A 19,610-nucleotide genomic window follows, 5' to 3' on the forward strand; every position below is an offset into this window, starting at 1 on the left:
CATATAAAAAATTCATGTTAATTTTTGTGAGACAGATCCTTACCCAATATGGGAAAAATGTTATTTTTCATGTCAAAAATATTATTTTCAATCTAAATATAGATCTAACTGACATGTCCCATGAATATAGATTCGTAAAATAGTTCCAAGAGACTTGCTTATTTTAAAAATCACAAAAATTAATATTAATTTTCATTATAAATATAGATCGAGTATACACGTCGAATGAGATATAACATATTAAACTTGAGGTACAATCATTCTTACAAGACGAAAAATTTAATTAAAAACTATTTTTATCAAAAAATATGATAAATTCAAAACAAGATCATGTTAGACTAGTAACAAAATCTCAAGATATAATTATTATAAATATATATTTGTTAGACTTCTGCATTTTTCTTACATGGAATCATCTTTAAAAATAGAAATTAGCGATAAGAAACGTGTTCACGGAACAACCGTTGGATTCTACATTGCAGGACATACCAGTGGACAAGGTGATGCCACGTGGCATAGTGACAAGAATCTTAATATCCATGCATGAAACTCAAACGAGCAGTTCTATCTTCATCTCCTTCAAAACCTAAATCAATTCGGACCACAAAAATTCTATTGAATCTTCAGTCAAAAAGTTGAGCCCTAAGTCTTCATTTTGGGGGGTTTCGAACAATAATGGCCACTCAATCAATCCATGACTTCACTGTCAAGGTACCTCTGAACTTCTATAATTTATGGAAATATTTGAGTTTATTAACAAGATTATCAGTATTAGTTACTTAATGCTAGAATACAAATATATCATCAGTTTGGATACTTCAATACGACGAGTTAAATGATCAGCGGGATGTTAAAATGAGTTTGAATATCTTATAAAATCAAATTCCCTTTTGTATTTCATTATCTTGGAATGCTAGCTGTTAAATAGTTCTTGGTTTTTATCGTTCAAGTTGCAAAGGTTGATTCATTTTCCTTAACCAAGATATCCGCTTCGTTTGTTATAAACGAAGAGAGACGCTGGGATGTGATTTCATATATTTGGAGGAATAAACATGATCATGTCTTAATCTGATTATTATAGCAAATCATAAGTTGGGTACTGCAATTTAGGACATGGTGTGATGGTGGAAATGCAGAAGAACAGATTTAAGCATGCATTGTGTCAGTCAGATAATACACAGAAGTGTATGCATTTGATTCTTGATTTGATCGAGCCCAGTCGACTTACACGAGTTGTTTATTACTTGCGGTCTTGATGTTGCAGACTTGCATCTAATTAAACGTTAAATTTTATGGTTCCAGGATTTCAAGGGTAGGGATGTTAATCTGAGTATTTACGAAGGAAAGGTCCTGCTCATTGTCAATGTTGCATCGAATTGGTATATATCTTGAGACCGCTTGTTTTATTATAGGCAATAAATAAGTATACCAGGCATGCTTTTGCTATATTATGAAGCTGTTTAGCTAGATATAAAGATAGTGTTTGAAAATGCTTTGCAAAAAACTTTGTAACAGAAAAGTCCATAATCATTTTTTAAACCAATTGCAAACACTACCAAATTATTGTGTCATTTGACGACAATTTATCTATCTGTTTCATATTGATGAAGAATCTTAGAATCTATATAGTATATCTAAAAATAAATCAGTTTCGGTCTAATTCGTAAGGATCATTCTCTTCCCAAATACTTCGTTTACTGGTGTTAAATGTGATCTGCGCTAGATGTCTTGTATTATGAATACTCATCTTTCCTGGTATTCGACAGCGGCCTAGCCAGTTCAAACTATGCCGAATTGGCAACGTTGTACGACAGATACAAGGACCAAGGTGTACTTTCTGTTTATTATTTTTCTGAGGTTGCGTTAGTGCAATTACATTCTATTGTTTACTGATGACACTTTTTAAAACCTGAAGTATAATTCTTTGGATATGGCATATTTGCTAGGACTGGAGATATTGGCATTTCCCTGCAATCAGTTCGGTTCACAGGAGCCAGGCACCGATGAACAAATTCAGGAGCTTGCTTGCACTCATTTTAGAGCCCAATATCCCATTTTTCGCAAGGTTATTTTAACAAATTAAAGGATCTTGCTTCTTGCTAAAAACACTTCTCATTTTATAGAGGGCTTGTCCATGATTAAATTTCTTTTCTGATAAATTTTTTCTATTGTTTTGGTAAATGATAACTTAGATTGATGTAAATGGTGCCAATGCTGCTCCAATATACAAGTACATGAAATCAATGAAAGGTGGCCTTTTCTGGAGCAGCCTCAAATGGAACTTCACCAAATTCCTCATCGACAAAAATGGTCGAGTATTCAATCGCTATCCACCTATCACTTCCCCCCTAAAGCTAGAGGTAAATTATCTGAAAATTTATTTTTGTTGTCTCTGGTAATTTAAGCTGTTGTTCGATGATCAAATCGTCGATTATTCCATAAATTAAAACTGTTCATAACAATCTCATATACTTTTCAGAAGGACATAAAGAAGCTCCTTGAGAATTAAAGCTTGAGCATATATAATGGCGCCCGTTGAGGTTTGTTAATAAGCAAACATGAAGAATTTGTGTAATCTTGTTGTGCAAGAACATAAATTACCATTACGATTTATTGTTGTATATATAACTCCTTAATTCTTATATTATTTGCACTCAATTGGTCCCCGGTGGTATTCTTTACTGTCGAAAAATTATAATTTTTTGGTTTTTTTTCCTACCATGGATCAGAACTCATTGCCAATTCATATTATGAAATACTCTCAAATTTCCTCTTACAAGTCTAACATGTTTCAAAAAACCAATATTCAAAGAAGAAACGAATACTAGCATAAAGAAATTACTGGTGCAACGGATTGTTTGGAACATAACTCTCCATTGGGTTGTCCAAAATGATGGATAACAACTTATTTAAACAGAATTTAAAATGCTGGCTATCATTATCTTCCACTTTCAGTCATCGAAAATCATCTAAAATTTTCAACAGAAAAGAATCGGAACAACAAAGAGAACGGATAGGGTAGTTTTCGGGTTTGGAACACATCTTCTAGCTTGTTCATCCAAATGGAATGATTTTATATCATCCACTGGAAATTTGCTGCCTGACTAATTAATATGGTGTTTTAAGCCTCTATCTCGTATAATATTGTAATTAGGTTATTCCTGATTCTGAATAAAAGCTAAGAAAAAATGTGACTATCATTGGATGGCAGGTTGTGGTGACTAGTGACTCAATATTTCTTACATCATAATATTTCATATATTTTGTGGAAATAAATGACAAATAATTTATATACTTATACTAAAATTGTCATAAAGTATTGTATTTAAATTTGTAAGGTGAATCAAAATTTTATTATACAAGAAAAGTTCTTATAAGGATGATTTTGTCTCAATTAGATAATGACAAAATCAAAAATTTATCTTTAGAGATTAGATTTAAATGAAAGACAATATACTTAATTATTTGTTTAGGATAAAACAATGAAGAAGAAATGTTGCCAGTAGCATCACTCCCGGAATCATCACTGATAACATATGTCCGTATCACCCGGTTTGCCCTTTGAGGTCTAGCTCTTGGAGCCACAGCTTGGCCGTTGTCACTGCCAGTGTTCTCTTGCTCTGGTGAAGTCTCCTCCATTTCTATTGTGAGCTCCCTGCTGAGAACAGAACTGCTTTTCTTGTTAAATGGTGATGCTCTCATTTTCCTCACTTTCTTGTCAGGGGAAATAATATCGGCCGGCTTCGAAACTTCTGTGATCAGTTTTTGGTTTATAACTTGAGACTGCTTGCTTATTGGTCCTCTTTTCTTGGTCCCTGCAGGAGGTTTGGCAGCTGCTTTTCCATTAGCTGGTTTTTTCCCTGCCTTCTGTTTATTCTCTTCAGGTTCAAAACTCTCGTCTTGGATTATCTCAATCTCGTCTTCATCAAGAGTCTCAGAAAAGTTATCAGCTGGTTCTTCTGTGCGGCAGCCCTTTTGCTTGGTCCTTTGTTTTTATTTGGCACCTCGGTTTCCATATCTGTACAAAACATAAGGATTTCATTGTTGAATTGTGAATATAATCATATTTCCAGTGCTCATTTCCATGTTTTGGACCTGGAAAACGAAGCATATCAATGCACCATGTAGAACCAGTATAGGTGCATCATTTCAGTTCATTTAAAATTTCCACAATTAATATTTAATAGCTTCATTAAAATGCGACTGCAATATCTCTACCGCTGGTCATAGAAGGAAATAGGAAAGTAGTCAAAGTATGACTATGTTTGATAAGATTTCTGCATAAATCAAACTTCACCTGCTCATTATGAACTCTGAAATAACGTATCTGAACTGTAAAGTTTACTTTGAGAACTAATTAATGGCCCTTCGTTTACCTTCTGCGTGATCAGGAGAAGAGTCCAAATTGTAAGATGCAAGGCGTTGTCTTAGACCAGCTATCCCACCATAGTCGTCATCATTGTCATCATCTGAGTCAGCAGCCTGTCGTGATAAACGAAACCAGTGTTAGGAGACCAAATTGACTAATGTAGATTTATTTAATACATCTTGACAAAAATATACGTAATCAGCATGCTACATCTTGACAAAAATAGAATGATACATTATCGAGTAAATCATACCTTTCGGGCAGGAGCTTTCTTTTTAGCTGCTTCCTTGCCTTTCACTTTCTTGTTTTCTGCAATATTATCTGAAGGCAAATGACCAATCACTTTTAGTTACCAATTACGAATTCACAGTACAAATGACTATTTACATGAACCAACCTGTTTCTCGAACAATCGATATTTCATTTGGTTCAGCTGTTTCTTTGTTGTTTGCCATCTTGTTATTCTTACGTGGATTCTTCAGTACTGGTCTTGTTATTTTTGCCTTGCCTAGTATCTTTTTTCGCTCCACCTCTATTTGTTGCACATTTTGCTCTAGCTCCTCTGAAACAGAATTCCTCGTTTAAGTAAAAGCTAGAAAATAACATCGACTTATTACTGGACATGTTGTGTTCTCAAAAGCTAACATCAACTTTTCCTTCAAGAGCGTCAAGATCGGATAACCATAAAGACTTTATCGTGGCATTTTTCAAGTCCTCAACTTCCTGAAGGAGTTTATCTCTCTCAGCCCGCAGCTCCTGCAGCTTCTCAAGTGTTAATGTACCAATTGACATAGAGAGCAAGTAGTCATAATCACTAGTTGAATCTCCTTGGCTTGTTGCTCCTTCGAGATTCTCCTCAGATTCTTTGGCATCATCAGTTGAGCCAGCAATGAAAACATCCTCAGAGCTTTTCTTTTTTGGGAAAGGAGTGAAACCCTTCTCCTTCAATTCACAGAACAAGTCGGCTCTTTTTCTGTTGCTCACAATAATGCTTCCTTCCACGACACACCGTAATAAATCTATATTTATTTTCACATTTTGACAAATCATTTTCAAGGTTGACCATCAAAGCTTTCTGCATAAACAAGTTCGTTAATTAAAACTTATTATAGAACAAAGCTAATGCATTAATGATACCAACATCAACAAGTACTATTGTGATTTTACATGATGAGACTTGCCTTTCTTTTGTCATAGAACTCGAGTCTTATGTGAAAAAATTCCTCAAGAACTGCAAATGACAAAAAGGCGCCAGTTAAAACATTTTGTATATACATTGGAAGAAAACATTTAACCGAAACCTATTGAGGGGCTTGCCGCTTACTCTGTTCAGGGGTGTCATATTTCTTTATTAAACCGTTAGAGTCAAACAAATGCATGTTAGTGGTACTGATTGACGTGGTTAGTTTAAATTTCTTCAGCAAACCCTCCTGCTTAGTTAGCAAAAGATTGTCCGGAGACATGCAAACCAAAAAATGAACAATGTCCCCAGTACTATTGTCACTGCAGCCCTGCAACAAAGGAAAAATAAAAAAAGAAATACTTTGTAAGAGATCCGTAACTCTTCCTCGCGTTGTTTCTAACATGTAAAAACACCTCAATGAATGGGTCTTTGCTCTTATCATTCTCCGCGGCAACAGACTCCAGGAATTCCTTGTAATCTTGAGTCCACTTTCGAATAGGAAGCTCTGTTATCCTAAGTGTCGCTTCATCAACTTCCTCTATGATTCCACTGATTGTATAGCTAGCTCCTCCAGCTTCCTTTGTCGCAGTTTTCTCAATTGTTCCTCTGAATCCTCTGTACCATGGATGCATAGCATCCATTGGTTCACCATTCAACAAATGCCTCACATTGGCAATAATGTCTTTAGGGTTGTAATTTGGAACAAAGGAACTCCAACCTGTGCCAATTCCTTCACTTCCATTTACTAAAACCATCGGTATGATAGGCACATACCTGTGATGACAAAGTATATCAGTTCTCATATAATTATGCTCAAATATTTATCATTCACCCAAAACTCACCATGAGGGTTCAATACACTGCCCATCTTCATTCAAATAGTTGAGGAGAATATCATCTGCCTTAGGAAACATAAATCTTGTAACAGGAGACAACTGAGTGAAAATATACCTTGCACTTGCATGATCTTTTCCACCCTGCGAACAAAAGCTTTTACATAAGATTCAAGGTGCAAATGATGAATTGCCAAAGAATGGAAATCGTATATATATACACACACACACACACATACATACATATAGTTTGAAACAGTCAACAGTAACATAGTTTAAATATATAAGCAACTTTCTGTTGTCTTGCCTGTCCTCGTGTGCCGAACTGACCATTAGGTTTAAGAAGATTTATGTTGTTGCTGCCTATGTAATTCTGAGCCATGCCAATGATGGTACTGGCAAGACTCTGCTCGCCATGATGGTAAGCTGAATGTTCAGATACATAACCCGAGAATTGGGAAACTTTTGCTTCCTTGATGAAGTTTCTCTTGAAAGAACAGAAAAGTATCTTTCTTTGACCTGGTTTCAATCCATCAACCATGGATGGAATTGATCTCTGAAGATCAGCCATTGAAAACAATATAAGTTCCTTATGGACAAAATCTTTGTACTTGATAAGTCTCTCCCTCTGATCAAGGTACGTCCCAGGCTGCAAAACAAGAAATGACAGCCTTGTAAGTCATTTTAAGTAGTAAAGTAGTGTGAAGATAATCATCATGAAAACCAAAACAATCTACATCTGGCTGCAAACCTCAAATTGGCGAAGCCAACTTTTTCTTGCTTCAATCTTTTTTTTGCTGAAAGCAAGTAAGTTCAATTGCCTCTCCATCTTCTTCATCCACCCATAAAAAATCCTTCTTGTGCATCCTAAGGTCTCCAAAATACTCCTTGGCTTCCTCATTTGTACTCGTTCCTAACCCCTTCAAGGATAGCAAAGAGACAACCAAAAATCTTTATAGAATACAAGGAAACTGACTGACTTTGCTATCAATTTTAAAGGTCAAGCACATTGTGCCCATTTTAATCTCTGTTTATTTGTATCTTAGAGAGACAAACCTTGTAATACTTAATAGACCAATTTTTTGCGTTATCCCCCAAACTTTCCTTCCACGATTCATACTCAGGTATGGTGTAGAAGGACTTTTTTTCTCCATTTCTATGAGTAGCCTAAAGAACAAGATACATTGAATTCAGGAAATAACAAAACTAGTGATTTTGAGTTGAAAGGACAAGCATCTTCATTTTCTTCAAACCTTAACAATAGGAGTTATGAATTCTAGCATAAATGAAGGAACTTTGAGCAATGACGGCCAAAATGAGTGAACGAAATTTATTAGCAGCCCCTTGATATGGGAACCATCGTGATCCTGCACTATCACAAACATTGATTCTGGTTAAAATTCCAAAGCGCTACAATCTATATTCCATAATAATTTTCAACAATGTGGAGATGGAAGAACAAAAGACCTCAACATATAACAAGAAGATACCTGATCAGTCATTATCATCAAATGACCATATCTGAGTGACTTTACACTGTCATATTGTTTACCATGCTGGAGTCCTAAAATCTGCTTGATATTTTGAATTTCAAGATTCTGCATTAGTTGATTATGACTCGCTTCCCTCACATTAAGCAATTTACCTCTTAGAGGAAACACGCCATAATGATCTCGTCCTAGGACAGGCAATCCAGCAATCTAAACGAACATCTCACCATGTTAAAATTTAAATGCCAATCAAAGCAAAAAAAGGTTTTTTTTTTTCCGTGCAAAGTAATGAGAATGGCGACTTACTGCAAGTGCCTTGGCTGAATCACCTTCTGTCAAGATTAACGTACATTTATCAGAATTTTTGCCCCCCGCCTCATTAGCATCAGCTAATTTTGCAAGCCCATAGATCTTTCTGTCCTTTGATCCATCTGTTTTCTTGAGATCCTTCTGCTGCTTGAATTCGGCCCATTCCTCAATGTTTTTCATTATATCAGACTTGGCCACTGCGCAAGTTGAATTGATGGAGTTCAAATAGAGATAAGGAGTTCAAATAGGGATAAGGACTCTGCGAATTGACAATATATTGGCAACAATAACCACACCACATACCTTTGTCCAAGAACTTTGAAGTGAAATCCCAAGATGAACCGAAACTTCCTGCACGAAGTGTTAGAGTCTCTTTTGTTTGAGAATCAAAAGCAGGGTTGTCAATAAGAGCATTGACAAATACCCATAAATGATTCTTTACGGTATGGGGTTTGAGATCAAATGTCTTATTCTTTTTGTTCTTGCTCTTCATGACATTAATGAGATGGCTAGTTATCTAGTTGGTGACAAAATCGACATGAGTCCCACCCTTGACTGTTGCAATTCCATTTACAAAGCTGACCTGCTCAACAAACGGATACATTAACCATTTTTGCTTTCTCAATGACAGCGTTACCCAATTTTGACCAATATAAATAAAACGTAAACATATGAATGAACAGACTGCGACAACATTACTTTTCCACACCTCTTGAAATTGTCCTTCGCTTCGACTTATACAAATCTGCCACCTTTCATGCACTTCCTCCTCAAATCTGCCAAATTGATGAAGAACATGAGTTCCCTGACTTTTGAAATTTAACGGACCAGATATAGTAGGAAAAGAATGACAAGAAACACCTTGGTAGCGGATCGGAGCTAGATACCGAAGGAGATTTGAGATAAAGTTCACAGTAACTTGAAAATGATTTAAAATTAAATTGATGCCCGTTCAATTCCACCTTCACTGTCTTCCCGAGGCACCCCGCAACATCAATTACCCGCTTTTTCATCAAGGCAACGACATCCTCCTCCAAATAAGTCATGCTAAACTTCGCCAAGTCTGGCTTGAATGAAACTTTTGTCCAATTCTCATTAGATTTGCATTTTGTTATTACAGGCTCCGACTTTTTCCCCATGTTATCCGAGAAAACCTTCATAATATCAGGACATGCTCAAAAATTAGCTATTGATCATTTCCTTAATACGGAATTAAGAGAGAAGTAAAAATCAAGAAATCAGCATCTGGAGAACAGAATCGCCAAAAAAAATCTCTAAATAAAGCACTATATTCTATTGTAACAATCCCAATTTCAAAATTGAATTCAGAAATCAAGAAAACCAAAAAACGGGAAACTTTATAAAATCTAGCCCTACTAGATTTTAAAATTGTCTTAGCACCTGCTTGTATTTCTTCTGCCTCTTTCCGTCTGCAGTCTCGATCACAAATTCAGTGGAAAAGATATTCGTGAGTTTAGCGCCATAACCATTCCTTCCACCCGTAGTCTTCTTCTCCTTGTCGTCGTAATTACTACTGGTCAACAGATGCCCGAAAATCAATTCAGGCACATAAGCACCTTCTTCCTGATGAATCTCCACCGGAACACCGTCCCCATTATTGTAAACACTGATGCAGTTGGACTCGACGTCAATCGTCACCTTGACCGAGTCCATTTTTGGATCCCTCTGCTTGTTGTCAGCAGCATTGACAAGGATTTCGTCAAAGATTTTGTAGAGACCAGGGACGTAGGATATTGATCTGTGGACCATTTGCTCGTTTTCGTACACCCATAAGGTCTGAGTATGCTTTTCAATTGAACCAATGTAAGTGTCAGGTCGAATGAGGATGTGCTCCAGCTGGGTTTTCTTCTGGTAGGTTTCTTCGATTGTTTTCTTACCGGCAGCAGTTACCGGCGGGGGAATGTTGGAGTTGTTGCTGGTGGTGAGGGGGACTTTTCTGGCTGCGGCCATGGCGGAGGATCTGAATCCTTGAAAATAATAATTGGTTGAGTATTAAAAATTATTACTTAATCAAAAGTTTTCCAATAGACATTAAATCAACGTTTAGTAATAATAAATTTTTGATCTCAAATACATGCTATTTCGAGATTATCTTAATTTGAAAGAGTTAATAATGCATAGGACTATAAAATATCCCGTGATGAAAATGATTAATCAGTAACCTCGTCTTGTGAAAATTATCTTTCACAAGTGACAAAGTCCATCAGTGAAATATCAAAATAATTATATGAAAAAAAAGTTGAAACAAACAGATTTCACCTTCGATGTGAAGCACTCATCCCAAAAGCTATAATTCAAATCTTCAAATTTCCCTGTTTTAGTAAGGTCATCATGAACGAACAGCTTCACTTGGACCGCCTGTCAAAGGAAGGCACCATGAAATTTGTGATAAAAACGAAATTAAAAATGATACAAATAAATGTGATATGCATGTGATGGTTGGCATGCATTTCGTCTGTTCTGTTGCCTGTCGAAAGGACAACCAAAAATGAAGCCTGACGTTGAAAACTCGGAGATCTGCATGCACATATTTAAAATCATCAGTGGCAATGATAAATTCAGTAAATTTTTATAATAACTTGCATCACAAGGTTTGGAAATAACTCCATTAATGCGATCGAAGTTACCATGATGTTTTTTTTTTGGTCATTTAAATATAAACTTGAAAATTGAAAATACCAGCAAATGCAATACCCAATTGCATAAGCCTGGAAAGTTCAAAGAAAAAAGAAGGAACTGCCTGTGTATGGAAAAAGCATTATCAAAGGCACGTTCAAATGAATGCCTGAAACCGTAGCAGCCATACGCCATTTACTTGCATATCTTTTGAAGATTCAAAATTGCAGTTCAATTTTTTTTGTTAAAATAAAATTTAGCTGTGATTTGTCTGTTTCCTCTTTTTATCCTGTTGAAGGCTTTTAACTCTAGTTTGGAAAATTTTTAAAGTTTCTTTTTTGTCTTTATAACCCTGGAGTGTTTTTTTTAAAAGAGGAAACAGACAAATCACAGCTAAATTTTAGCATCTGCATTTAATACGTCAAATATTCTCTAAATATATTAGGTTTAACAAAGGACTGATACAAACAGCAAATATAATTGTTAAGATTGATACTTGGACCTAACTCAATCCTAAAAGCTAGTTTAAGGGGGGAAGATTGTCCAAGCCCATATATACAACTCTCAGGTTATTTATCCAACCGATGTGGGACAATTAACACACCCCTCTCACGCCCAGGAATGAACATCTGGAGCGTGTAGTTTACAAATGACCCAATTATGGGCAGAACGGGTGGGCTAATTATAGACAGTCCAACACATAACGATGGAACCCGGACTCTGATACCATGTTAAGATTGGAACTTGGACCTAACTCGACCCAAAAGCTAGCTCAAGGAGGGAGGATTGTCAAGCCCATATATACAACTCCCAGGTTATTTATCCAACCGATGTGGGACAATTAACACATCTCTCTCACGTCCAGGAATGAATATCTGGAGCGTGTAGTTTACAAATGACCCAATTATGGGCAGAACGGTGGCCTACTTATAGGCAGTCCAATACATAACGGTGGAACCCGAGCTCTGATACCATGTTAAGAATGGAACTTGGACCTAACTCAACCCGAAAAGCTAGCTCAAGGGGGGAAGATTGTCCAAGCCTATACATACAACTTTCAGATTATTTATCCAACTGACGCAGGACAATTAAAAATACTCACCAGACTTTGGAAATCAGTAGCCATCAAGTCAATGTCCGTTTTTCTGCGAACCAAGACACACTGCACGGAAGCAACAATTCACCTCGGATTATTCAAATCGATTCATCAGCAGACCCCCTATCGGTCATTAACAGTAAAGAACCTACACAACACTTACATTACGAGAAATAAAAAAATAATTTTTTTTATAAAAAAACACAGCAAAAGGATCACCACAAGACGAGGTATTCAGCACTCACATCATGTATATCCATCCATCTGTGTGTAAACATTAATTCAGAAGATGACCACCTTTGGGGAGACAGTGCACCAAAGAAATGAAAAATATTTGGAAAACAAAATTACTGTGAAGTAATTATATTAAAGCAAATTTTAAAATTTAAAATTGGAAGTAGAAGTAAATAGAGTTACAGGAAAAGACATGAAGAGATAGAAAAATATCCAATTTTATTTTATCTAATAAAATAATAAACACATCATTGTAAAATGTTTCGAAACATGATTTGAACCATTGACTATTTATTAATATGATTTTTTTTTTTGGGTTTTAAAAAAGTGATTTTTATAAATAAAAAAACTATATATGTAATATTAGTAAATATTTGTTTCGTTTGGAATTTTTTCAACGCTTTTAGAAAGTTCAAAGTCGTAATAATTTGGTATAAATGACACAAATAATATATTTTTAAAAAATATTATTTTAAGAGCCAAACATAACAACAAGAATTCAAATTCAAATATAAACGGAATATATTTGAACTTGAGTCGATTATGATAATTTTAAATACACATCGAATAACAACTGAACGAGTTTATTCGTACCTTGATGAATTTGCTCACAACAACTTTATAATTTTTAATATGTGTTTTAAAATATCAATTATTTTTTTTAAAAAAAAGTAGTTAAGTTGCTAAAAAACTAAATTAAACAAAATAAATTTTAAAAATGATGATTATACACATGAGAATAAATGCAAACCAGAAGCATAAAATTAAGCGACACAATAGTAATAATGGGTTGGATGTCGGTGGGAAATGGAGAAATTAACAAGGAGAAAGCATTTAAACCCCACACGCTCAAAATAGATCTGCATTAATCTCACCCAAAGTACACAACACATTTGTGTGTATCTATCTGTGTCTATTTTATATGTCCATATTTATGTTCCTCCGCCTATACATATACCCTTCTGATCTTTCATTTCAGGCTCCTTTTGAGCCCAAATCAAGCCTTTATATACTACTTTATTTTATATTTCTCGATACACATATAGACGGCGTTAACAGTTCACTTTCTGCTTTGACCAAATCCGGTTCAGGTTTAGGTTCAGGTTCAGGTTCAGCCAAGCAATCTCTTCTAAGGTGATTTTTCTATTCTTGATTGATAATTTTTGGATATGGGTTTTTCGAATTTTTGTATTCTTTTATAATGGGTCTTTAATCTTTTGAATGGGATTTTTCTACTTTGCTTTGCGTTTTTTTAGGAAACATGGTTTCTAGGAAATTTGTTTCTGGGTTTGTAATATTGATTTGGATTGACTGAGTACGTATGTTTAATGTGTGCTAGAAAATAGCTGAGTTGGCATAGCAAAAAAGAGGTCTTTTGGGATGTTTTAAAGAAAGTTGGAAGCTTTTGAATTGAAAAATAAAATAAAAAATGGGTTTGGTGCTTTTCAGGTTTCCAGATGTATTTTTGCTAAAAGTTGCTCTCTCTGTATCTAACCTGTGTCTGTTTCTCGCGGACTTGGGGACGTGTGGAGAGAACCCAACCCAATAGACTAATTCGCTTCACAAACTTATTACCCAGTATGGAATATTGTAATATCAACTATCCCTTGAGAATACACGCAAAAGGGTCCAGCATTCATTGAACTATCAGTGTTTGATGCATATGCCTTGATCCCATCTGTTATGCGTTTTTCATAAGCCTATTAACATTTTATGTTTACGCCTTAGTCCAATCTTTAATGTGATGCGTACATTGACTACATTATCGATAATTACCAATAGTAACTTCTTTTTAGGCCCTCTCCTCTCACTGCGTCGACTCGTAACGACAGCACTTTGGCCATAAATCTCCGTAGGAGATCCGAAATCTTAATGTCCAGCCTTCTAGTTGGGATAGCCCCTCAAACTCATTAACCTCTCCTGATTCTATCGTGCAGCCTGGAGCCAAACGTGGGATATATAACAGAAGTAAATGCAAATGATAAGATTTTTGTTTAATACTTTAAGCTTCTTTGCTTCTCATATTTGTAAGATGCCAATGTAATATAATATTCTGGGATTTTTTGATCAGTTGCAAGTTACTGAATGATAATGGCAGTGCTTGTTGGTCGGCACATGCATGCCAGTAATAAAATTACAATTTTAATGCTATACGACGCGTGAATGGTTTATCCTGATGTTGCACCAATCATAATTGTTCTGTAGCCACTCGTTGCATATAAGAATGCCTGTGTGTTTGGCATTTGTCATCTCAAATTAACCATCCAAATTGCAGGTTTTATCTTGGGATTAGTAGAAGATTCTTTTAGAGGTTCCTTGGACTCTTAAGTTTTTTTGTTTCACTTGGCGTGTACATGGTTTTGAATTTGAACACTTATTCTGTGTTGATACTTTAGGTGCAATGGTATAGAAGTATAACTTCAATATAACACTTTATGAACTCAGATTGATGTCTTTTAAATCATAAACAGTGGCTTTTGGACTTTCGTAACTCGTAATTTTGGAAGTTTGAAGTTTTAATTCTGGTCGCTCCAAATAGTGGTTGGACTGGGATGGGTTGCCACTGTTCAAAGATCACCTCATGTTGTTTTATCTTGGATTATGACGGATCAGTTCAGGAAGCCAATAATGCTGGTTTGTAGAAAAACGTTTTTCATCTTATGTTGTCAAGAGGTCAAATTTGACTGCTTATGTTTGTTGCAGAAAATGAAGATAAAGGTGAAATTAGTGGTTTGCCTGTATTTCGTGAATACTCAATCGAACAACTCAGGATAGCTACGTCTGGATTTGCGGTCGCGAACATAGTTTCAGAACATGGGGAGAAAGCTCCAAATGTGGTTTATAAAGGGAAATTGGAGAATCAGAGGCGGATAGCTGTCAAACGCTTTAATAGGTCTGCTTGGCCTGATTCCCGGCAGTTCCTGGTTAGCAGGCGCTACATGCATCTTTTTTTTTTGTTTATTGAGAAATTATTCCCGTACAATGATGTTGCAAGCTGTTATTTCTCTTTACTATTCCAATTTTGGGGTTATGAGTTGTATATTTTGATTCTTTCATAATTTTTTGCAATATATATTACTATTATTTGTATATGATTTTAAGATATGTGGATGGAAAAAATGTCACATTATTTGTTACTCTTTTAGCTTTTTGGCTACATTGTATATATTTTCTTGGACTCATTGCATGATTGAAACTTCAGGAAGAAGCAAGAAATGTTGGTCAACTCCGAAATAATAGAATGGCCAATTTACTTGGCTGCTGTGCTGAAGGTGACGAGAGGCTGCTTGTTGCTGAATTTATGCCCAATGAAACTCTTGCAAAACATCTGTTTCATTGTGAGTGGATTTGGTTTGATAATTACGTTGCTATTAGTCATACATTGTGCAATCACTAGTTACTATGGAAAACTGCAATTATTATGGCGAACTGTTGTGTATGAACGATATCTACTATGCTCAGTTGAAATTTCTTTTCTGTGATGCGCTGTTATCTTGCAAGAGCTGTTCTAAATATAAGTGATATGCTCTCGCTCCCTTTGTCTATTCATACAGAGTGTTTTCCTTTCAAATAAATAATAGTACTCACATCATCCACTGTCTTGTTAATTTAAATTACAAGCTTTCACTTGTCTGCGGACAATTTTTTATTCCATTATAATCTAAGTGATCAATGCCGGCCATGCCAGAGAATGTCTACTTATTGTGCTAATCTAGACCTCCAAAACATTTTATTTGGTACCTCACTTAGACTTCAATATATGCCTTGTTTTCATATTTAATAAGCTTCTTGTGAATTCAGGGGAAGCACAACCTATGAAATGGGCAATGCGGCTAAGGGTTGCTTTATATCTTGCTCAAGCATTAGAATATTGCGCAAGTAAAGGACGGGCTCTTTATCACGATCTCAACGCCTACAGAATAGTGTTTGATGATGTTAGTCTGAAGTTCTTTCATCTCAGTTATCTGTTATTCATCATTTCCCATAGATTTAAATTCAAACAAGTATTGACACAATTATAGTGGTAATTCTGTGCTTCTCATTGTGTACTTTGTATGTTACAGGATGCCAATCCCAGACTGTCATGTTTCGGTTTAATGAAGAACAGTAGAGATGGAAAAAGTTACAGTACAAATTTGGCATTTACTCCTCCTGAGTACCTAAGAACTGGTACCGTATCTCCTTTAGAAAGAAATATCTTAATTCAAACTGCGTGATGTTCGATTAACACAGGATGCTCTTCTTATATCTATGCATATTTATTGGTTTACAACACTTAATTTATTTGATCGGTGTTTAACAATGTCCCGGTCGTGTAAGAACCTCGGGTAAAGCAATTAGTATTTTTGTTTTTTCGATGTTGCAACCAAAAAATTTAATGTGATTTTAATTAGCTATAAATATCTGGAACTTGTGCAATTCAACGCAATACCAATTTACCGACAGAACTCCTGTTGAGACGAGAGGGGTGAAATTAACCTTCGTCTTTTTAGCTCATTTATATAGATAATTACATTAATTCACACTAGTGAACACCGTGTGTTGTACGAATTGACTCCTGCTCTGTTTTGAGATGCTTGGTACCATCAATGCTGTATTGCTGTTAACTCCTCTCTCTGTGTTCAATAAATGCACTATGAGCTCTTGTATTTGAGATTGTTGATTGATTTTTATTGGCTCGCTGAATTTTTAGGAAGAGTTACTCCAGAGAGTGTAACATATAGCTTCGGCACACTTTTACTTGATCTCCTCAGTGGTAAACATATTCCACCAAGCCATGTAAGTCTTGTTATTTTCTGTTTCCTTAATTTTACAACATACACTTTGTTGGTAATATTGCGAAGTTAACAGCTCGTGAAAAAATATGCTAGTTGTCAGTCAACCTGGGAAAAATGTCTTGATATTTTATGCTGCGATGTTTTGTATTGATATCTTGCCGCCCATGGATTGAAAGCCCTTTTTTTGTATGTTGACCTACCACTTAATGAGCAATAATTCTCTATCTCATGACTTTGATAACACTTCTGTAATGTCACTTTTTTCAAATTTTTACCATCCAAAATAGTAGGGACATCCCCACAAAAACTCGCATGCATTCACTTGATTGTTTTTGTGTACATGTGAGTGATTGATTCTGTTGGCCATATATTGGCAGCATTTATTTGTTTCTTGTTGAGTTTGGAGGCCCAGAAGTAGTGAATTATAAGAGTATTTGTTTGTTTTGTTTCTTCTCTTCAGTGCATTTTCTTTTGCAAAGTCTCTGCCTGTGAATGGAGAGAGAGGTTATCTGAGAGATATTGTCTCAAGTTGTCTTTGAATCTAAATTTACTCCAATTTCTGCTTCAATGTTCGACTTCTGACTAGCCTTGCAATCAATACTAGTCTCATTTCATTCACGCGTTGTCAGGCCCTTGATTTGATTAAGGACCGAAATCTCCAAATGTTAACTGATTCTTGCTTGGAAGGTGAGCTATCCAATGATGATGGAACCGAGTTGGTTCGTTTAGCATCAAGATGTTTACAATATGAACCCCGCGAGAGGCCTAATCCTAAATCACTAGTTGCTGCACTAGTTCCTCTTCAAAAGGATACAGAGGTTGGTTCTCTTAGAAACGTGCAAATGCCCTGTTTATTTTGCCATGTTTCCTTGTTTGCTTCACATGTGCATTGCTCATAGATGCTTGAGTATAGGATAAAAGTAAACAGTACCCCCTATTGTTGGAAGAAATAACTTCTTTTTTTGGATTAATGATTGCAATAAGTGTTTGCCCGACATGTGATGATTTCTTGAAAAATAACTTCTTTTTTAAATATTATCTATTGAATTAATAATATAATATAATAACTAGTTTTTTTTTGGAGTTGTGAAAAATTAAATTAAAAGTAATAATTATGTTGGTAGATGTAAAAGGGAAAATATGTTTTGAGGGATGAAAAGTGTAACATTAGGGTTAATTTTCAGAATTCCGATTGTGACACACGATATTGTGAAGTTATGGGTTACGAAAGAATTGCATTTGTCACGTGAATGTATTTTATGGTGACGACACTGAGTAATTCATTTGCAGGTCCCTTCTCATGTATTGATGGGTATCCCTCATGGCGAAGCGGCTATGCCTCTGTCGGTCCTTGGCGAAGCATGCTTAAGAATGGATTTAACAGCTATACACGAGATATTGGACAAACTCGGGTACAAAGACGATGAAGGGGCGGCAACTGAGGTATATTTCTCGCTAATCTAACTGTAAAATTCTTTTCCCTCGTCTTTTTTGCTGGCAAATGAAATGATTATTTCTCGTTATGCAGCTTTCATTCCAGATGTGGACAAATCAAATGCAGGACACTTTAAACTCAAAGAAGAAAGGTGACATAGCTTTCCATCAAAAAGATTTCCGAGCTGCAATTGAATGTTACACAGAGGTTAGAACTTTGACCATCCTTCCCCTATGGCTCTCCACAGAAAAGAAAAAGGAAGAAAAACATCACAGTACACGCATTCTTGATTATCTACTCTTTCCTGGAGGGAAAAATGCGTCTCCTCATGTCCCTTTTTTTGTGTGCAGTTTATCGATGTTGGAACCATGGTGTCGCCTACTGTGTTTGCTCGTCGCAGTCTCTCACATGTTATGAGTGATATGCCAGAGGAGGCTCTTGATGATGCGGTGCAGGCACAAGTTATATCTCCTGTTTGGCATATAGCTTCATATTTACAAGCTTCTGCTCTTTTTGCATTAGGAAGGGAGAATGAGGCACAGATTGCACTTAAAGAAGGTTCAATTCTTGAAGAAAAACGGATCCCACCGTCCTGAATAATCCACTGGATTTCTTATATTCATGTCAAAACTATTGAAGAGACTTCAACTCGAAAAGCAACAGATACACGCACTTTTTGTTACCATCCATGGCTAACTTTTTCTGATTATTTTGGTTTTGATGATTCATTTCTCGAAGTGCAGAACGCCTGGACTAAACTTTTCCAAGAAAGCATTAAGTTCAGAGCCATTGAAAGGGATAACATGTTGGTTGATGGAGGACTGGTTAATTTTTATTTTTTAAAAAAATTGTGTTCTTGAAGAGATTTGCTGTACTGTGTGATTGATGTACAGTGCTACATGGTTTGTATTTTTGGTGGGATTTTTGTGGAGATTATTTATCGGTGCCACAAACTGGTTGTTTTTGGTGTAGTACGAGAAATGATTTCTTGGTTTTTGAGGTATTGGATTGGATTGTATGGAGGCAGTTGAAGAATTTTTTTTGTATCGATCAACATACTGATTTGCAATTTTATTTCAAAAGAGAGCTCTAAATCACAGTAATTGGTTGACCTTCTATACCATACCAATTAACAACCATACAAGTTTTGAGAAGAATCTGAATCGTAGCGATAAATTGTTCTGATATGAACTTAAAAGGTCAATTTTTTGTTGTAAATTTCTATCAAAATTACAATATTATTTCG

At 35.7% G+C, this 19,610-nt stretch overlaps 3 protein-coding genes and 1 long non-coding RNA gene across 4 annotated transcripts; 2 read left to right on the plus strand and 2 right to left on the minus strand.

Annotated features, from left to right (window-relative positions):
- Positions 1-551: 551 nt before the first annotated feature.
- LOC142551037 (putative phospholipid hydroperoxide glutathione peroxidase) lies at positions 552-2,658 on the plus strand. Its single transcript, XM_075660085.1, has 6 exons — positions 552-711; positions 1,303-1,379; positions 1,767-1,828; positions 1,947-2,065; positions 2,193-2,360; positions 2,480-2,658. Exons 1-6 carry the CDS (start codon positions 676-678, stop codon positions 2,507-2,509), a joined length of 492 nt encoding a protein of 163 aa, XP_075516200.1. The 5' UTR covers positions 552-675; the 3' UTR covers positions 2,510-2,658.
- Positions 2,659-3,306: 648 nt separating this feature from the next.
- Positions 3,307-10,164, minus strand: LOC142552212 (DNA topoisomerase 2-like). Its single transcript, XM_075661903.1, is given in 22 exon segments — positions 3,307-3,944; positions 3,947-4,018; positions 4,377-4,482; positions 4,623-4,690; positions 4,767-4,929; positions 5,015-5,377; positions 5,379-5,440; positions 5,547-5,600; positions 5,694-5,880; positions 5,966-6,326; positions 6,396-6,529; positions 6,693-7,034; positions 7,137-7,193; positions 7,195-7,305; positions 7,442-7,552; positions 7,639-7,752; positions 7,876-8,085; positions 8,182-8,381; positions 8,488-8,767; positions 8,894-8,960; positions 9,046-9,338; positions 9,586-10,164. Coding segments are annotated over 22 exon segments (4,479 nt in total). The 5' UTR covers positions 10,156-10,164; the 3' UTR covers positions 3,307-3,390.
- Positions 10,165-13,171: 3,007 nt separating this feature from the next.
- On the minus strand, positions 13,172-14,715 carry LOC142552215 (uncharacterized). Its single transcript, XR_012821715.1, has 2 exons — positions 14,582-14,715; positions 13,172-13,277 (listed from the first exon to the last, which is right to left on the minus strand). It is a non-coding gene; the product is annotated as an uncharacterized LOC142552215 (long non-coding RNA).
- Positions 14,170-19,463, plus strand: LOC142552213 (serine/threonine-protein kinase BSK7-like). The gene is made up of 10 exons (XM_075661904.1): positions 14,170-14,785; positions 14,855-15,075; positions 15,354-15,489; positions 15,953-16,086; positions 16,216-16,321; positions 16,845-16,930; positions 17,559-17,747; positions 18,220-18,372; positions 18,458-18,571; positions 18,715-19,463. Exons 1-10 carry the CDS (start codon positions 14,704-14,706, stop codon positions 18,958-18,960), a joined length of 1,467 nt encoding a protein of 488 aa, XP_075518019.1. The 5' UTR covers positions 14,170-14,703; the 3' UTR covers positions 18,961-19,463.
- Positions 19,464-19,610: the final 147 nt, after the last annotated feature.

Source organism: Primulina tabacum, chromosome 7, assembly GCF_025594145.1.
Source record: "Primulina tabacum isolate GXHZ01 chromosome 7, ASM2559414v2, whole genome shotgun sequence".
NCBI lineage: Eukaryota > Viridiplantae > Streptophyta > Magnoliopsida > Lamiales > Gesneriaceae > Primulina > Primulina tabacum.